General features: G+C 55.1%; 1 protein-coding gene across 1 annotated transcript in view; it reads left to right on the top strand.

Annotated features, from left to right (window-relative positions):
• Positions 1-3,216: 3,216 nt before the first annotated feature.
• The window catches only part of ALPI (alkaline phosphatase, intestinal), a 2,849-nt gene continuing 1,782 nt past the window's right edge, over positions 3,217-4,283 (top strand). Inside the window, exons 1-5 of the mRNA XM_012725181.1 lie at positions 3,217-3,283; positions 3,364-3,480; positions 3,589-3,704; positions 3,827-4,001; positions 4,068-4,281. Of these exons, the coding sequence (XP_012580635.1) occupies positions 3,217-3,283; positions 3,364-3,480; positions 3,589-3,704; positions 3,827-4,001; positions 4,068-4,281 (689 nt within the window). The remainder of the gene's footprint in view (positions 3,284-3,363; positions 3,481-3,588; positions 3,705-3,826; positions 4,002-4,067; positions 4,282-4,283) is intronic.

The raw sequence follows: 4,283 nt of genomic DNA, 5'->3' as shown, positions 1-4,283 counted from the left end.
CGGCACCCCCCCAGGTCCAGGCCAGGCACCCACGTGGACTTGTCCACCTCCTGCCTGATCTTGACGGAGAGCTGGATGCTGAAGCGGATGCTGTTCAAGATGTTCTTGAAGTAGGTCTTCTCGTGGACCTCAAACTGCAGGGAGCAGGGAGGTCACACCCGGCCCTGCCCCCTGCCCACCACGGGGTCTCAGCAGGAGTCTGGGCACCCTCCACGTAGTGGGACTGGGGCAGAGATGGCGAGAGAGGGCCAGAGCCCCTGGAGTCAGGAGCAGCAGCCCACAGAAGCCGACTCTAGGGCAGCCTCAGGTGGGGCGCAGGGGGAGGAGCACCCCCTGCGGCTGTTAGTTAGTTTGGACCTTCCAGAAACTGGCCTCCCCGACCTTTAGCCAAGGACTTCCCTGGCACAGCAGCTGAGCCGGGGGAGGAGGAACTGAGACGCACTCATGGTCTCCAGAGGTCTGTCAGGTTGCCGGTGCTGAGTGAGCTGGGAGGAGCAGACGGCCCCTCGCAGAGGGCCAGGGAGGGCGGTGCCCAGCACTCAGCGGGCACCGTGACCCACAGGAAGCAGGCGTCGGTAGAAAAAAGAGAGAGTAGATGAGGCAGATAAATGAGGAGACGCAGACACCTGTTTGGGGTGAAGCATCTTTGCCGATAGTCCCAGAAGGTCTTCACGCATAACAAGCAAGCGGCGGGTTATGTCTGTGTGCAGAAAGCAGAACGCTTAACAGTCGCCACATTTTTCTTAAAGACGGCTCGGGACTTTTTGATCTCTTATTGAGACTGTGATATTCATCATTCATTAATTAAAAGTACAGTTGGTGCACAAGATGTTCCTATAGTGACCAGTCATTAATAACATGTTCCTATGGCGATCAGTCACACGCAAAATATTCCTATTGTGATCGGTTATCAAACAAAATATTGTTATGCTGATCAGTTAACAATACACAAAATGTTTCCATGGAGATCAGATAGCTATTACAACTTAAGCAATCATTTTGTTAATTTCTCAATGAACATACCTCTTAAAGGTGCAGGATCTAATGCTAAGGAGCTCGGAGTCAGAGAAACACCAATGCCAAGCGCACTGACATTCCCTGGCCCTAAGGGAAAACCCCTTTTTGACCTATAGAAGGAGCTTCAACTAGTCACTATTTCTGCAATTGTTTTGTCAACCTAGTCTCTATACCTAAAATAAAAATTAGAGGAAAGCTTTTTTCTTTATGGTCACTATTACCCTATTAATCTTATCTAAAAAACCTTTCTATGTGAAAAAGGGTTGGGGTGAAAGTTAGAGGAAAGAGTAGGAAAACTTATTATTATTTATAATTCTATTACTTGAACCGAAACTATGTTACTTAAAACTATAGATCTTTTATTGGGGACTGGGCAGGAAATGATTACAGCCTTTGGTTCCCAGAATTCTTGGACTGTGACATGTCTCTTGTTATTGTGGGACCTAGATTTGTGCCCGCCCTCTCAAGCAGGGATGTATTAACTATTTTACAACATACTATTCCATTCTGTATACCATGCTATTGTTATTGAACCAATCAACCCAATCAAGTAATTACTGATTTGATATTGAAAGTATATTTGGACAATTGCTGTGCTTTTTGGGAACAGCCAAAAGCAAACCATGCTTCTTGGAAACAGCCATAAACAAACAAAAAGAACCTAGCAGGAACCAGCTGTGGAATATCCTGACTTTTCAGGTTTTTTCCACCCATGTCAGGACCTTGTTATACAACGTGGGTAGCAAGATTCTCGCCATGTAATAAAAAGCAAAATATAAAATTTACTGTTTACCATTTTTAAGGGTGCAGTTGAGTCGCATTAAGTACATTGACATAGGTGTATAACAGACTCCAGAGCTGTCTCATCCTGCAAGACTGACACTCCACACCAGTAACCAGCTCCCTCCCCCTGCGCCCAGCCCCGGCGCCCACCTTTGGCTCTGTGTCTGTGTGTTTGGCTAGACATCGCCTGTGCGTGGGGCCGCTCAGTGTTCCCCTTTCTGTATCTGGCTTATTTCATGAGCATCATGTTCTCAGGGTTCGAGCCTGTTGTTATATGACCAAAGTCAACTCCTTTTGAAGGCTGAGTAATATTCCCCTGAAGCGGATCCATTGATCTGCTGATGGATGTTGAGTTGTTTGCACCCTTGACTACTGGGAATCATGCTGTGTGAACATGGGGGTGCAAATGTCCCTTTAGGGCCCTGCTTTCAATTTTTTGGGCAATGAAGTCAGAAGCAAGATTGTTGGATAGGAGGAAAACTTTTGAGCTCGGCCTAGGGCGACCAAAACTTTTAGGTCCTTATCAGGAGTGACACCTGTAGATATGTATGGACTGTGGAGAAAACAGACATTGGCTTCCAGGTACAGATCCCAGGGAGCAGAGGTCAACCGCAGTGCATGGCACTGGCCCCACCTCTCCTGGCCTGCGTTCCAACCCCCGACCCCTGTACACAACAAACACTCCGCTCCATAAGGCTGGTCCAGCATAGCCACAGATATCGGGGATGCAGATAAGGTCCCACTCTGTTATCACCAGCGGCCCCACCCTTTCCCACAGCACAGAAGTTCTAGGCACAGGTTCCTGGGTGCCCCCTGTTGCCCAGCACCCGCCCCATGCTAGGGCAAGCCTGGTGGGTAGCTAAGTGGGAGATGGCAGGCCTGTGCTTCCCACCCGTCTCCCTCAGCCCCCATGACGCTCCCGGCTGCACAGACTTCCAGGAGATGCTGAGCCAGTGAGACGCGGGAAGGAGGGCCGGCTCTCCCGAGAGACGGGATTGCAGAGGGTAGAGAGAAGCCCCCAGCAGGACACTGCCAAAGCTGGTTTGGGCACCACCCCAGGGCTCAGGCGGTCCCAGGACACAGGAGGCAGCTGACCCGGCCCCCCACCACCCCCAGCGATGCAGCGGCGGACCCTCCTGAGAGGGACGGACCTGCTGTTCTCAGGCGCCTGCCATAGGCTCAGTCAGCCCCACCCGGTATCTTCCGTTTGCGAGCAGGACTTCAAACCACAGGGCAGGGGCAGTGTGGCCACTGGGCGGTGGGAGGGACAGGGGAGCTTTTATAGCCAGGGGTAAAGTCCTCCCAGACGGAGGCGCGGGCTGCTGCCCTACAGGTAGTAACTGCTGACCCAGCCTGGCCCAGTTGTAGCCACACCAGAGCCCGGTGTCTCCAGGGTCTGCCTCACCGCAAGCCGCCATGCCGGAAGGGCTGGCACTGCTGCTGCTCGGCCTGACCCTCCCGCTGGCCCTTGGAGTTATCCCAGGTAATGATACCCCTTTCCAGCCACCTCCAGCAGTCAAGGGGGGCCCCAAGTCTGACCCAGCCTCCACCACCCCTCGGCAGAGGAGGAAGAAAAGCCAGACTTCTGGAACCGCAAGGCAGCCCAGGCCCTGGACGTCGCCAAGAGTCTGCAGCCCATCACCACCAAGGCCAAGAACCTCATCCTGTTCCTGGGGGACGGTAGGTATGAGCCTGAGTATTCCAGCCTGTCCCACCCCACACCCTGGCACCCAAGGCTGCCTGTGACAGACCAGGCCTGGGTCCCAAGTCTCACAAATCCTGTACTAGGAATGGGGGTACCCACCGTGACGGCCGCCCGGATCCTCAAGGGGCAGCTGAGTGGCAACCTGGGGCCCGAGACGCCCCTGGCCATGGACCGCTTCCCCTACGTGGCTCTGTCCAAGGTAAGCGCCAGGGGCCTCGGGAGCGGACGCCAGCGTGGGGGGAAGGGGCAGGAGGTGACGCTGAGCGGGGCCCCAGGCAACGACAGGCCCAGGACCTGGGACTGAGGACTTCTGCTCCCCAGACGTACAATGTGGACAGGCAGGTGGCCGAGAGTGCTTGCACAGGCACGGCCTACCTGTGCGGGGTCAAGGCCAACTACGAGACCATCGGCGTGAGCGCGGCCGCCCGCTACAGCCAGTGCAACACCACCTGGGGCAACGAGGTCGCCTCCGTGATGTTCCGGGCCAAGAAAGCAGGTTGGTAGGCCGGGAGGGCCGGGCAGGGCCCGGGACCTGGGCCAGGCTGACCTCCGCCTCCCTCAGGGAAGTCCGTGGGCGTGGTGACCACCACCAGGGTGCAGGACGCCTCTCCAGCGGGCACTTACGCCCACGTGGTGAACCGGGAATGGTATGCTGACGAGGACCTGCCGGAGGACGCCCGGAAGGAGGGCTGCAAGGACATAGCCGACCAGCTGGTCTACAACATGGACATCGACGTGAGACTCAGGGGCGCAGGCGGGGTCCCCCAGCGCTCAGTCA

The sequence above is a fragment of the Condylura cristata genome, unplaced genomic scaffold (genome assembly GCF_000260355.1).
Source record: "Condylura cristata isolate star-nosed mole 26May11 unplaced genomic scaffold, ConCri1.0 scaffold00002, whole genome shotgun sequence".
NCBI lineage: Eukaryota > Metazoa > Chordata > Mammalia > Eulipotyphla > Talpidae > Condylura > Condylura cristata.
This window is presented reverse-complemented; position numbering and strand designations above follow the sequence as displayed.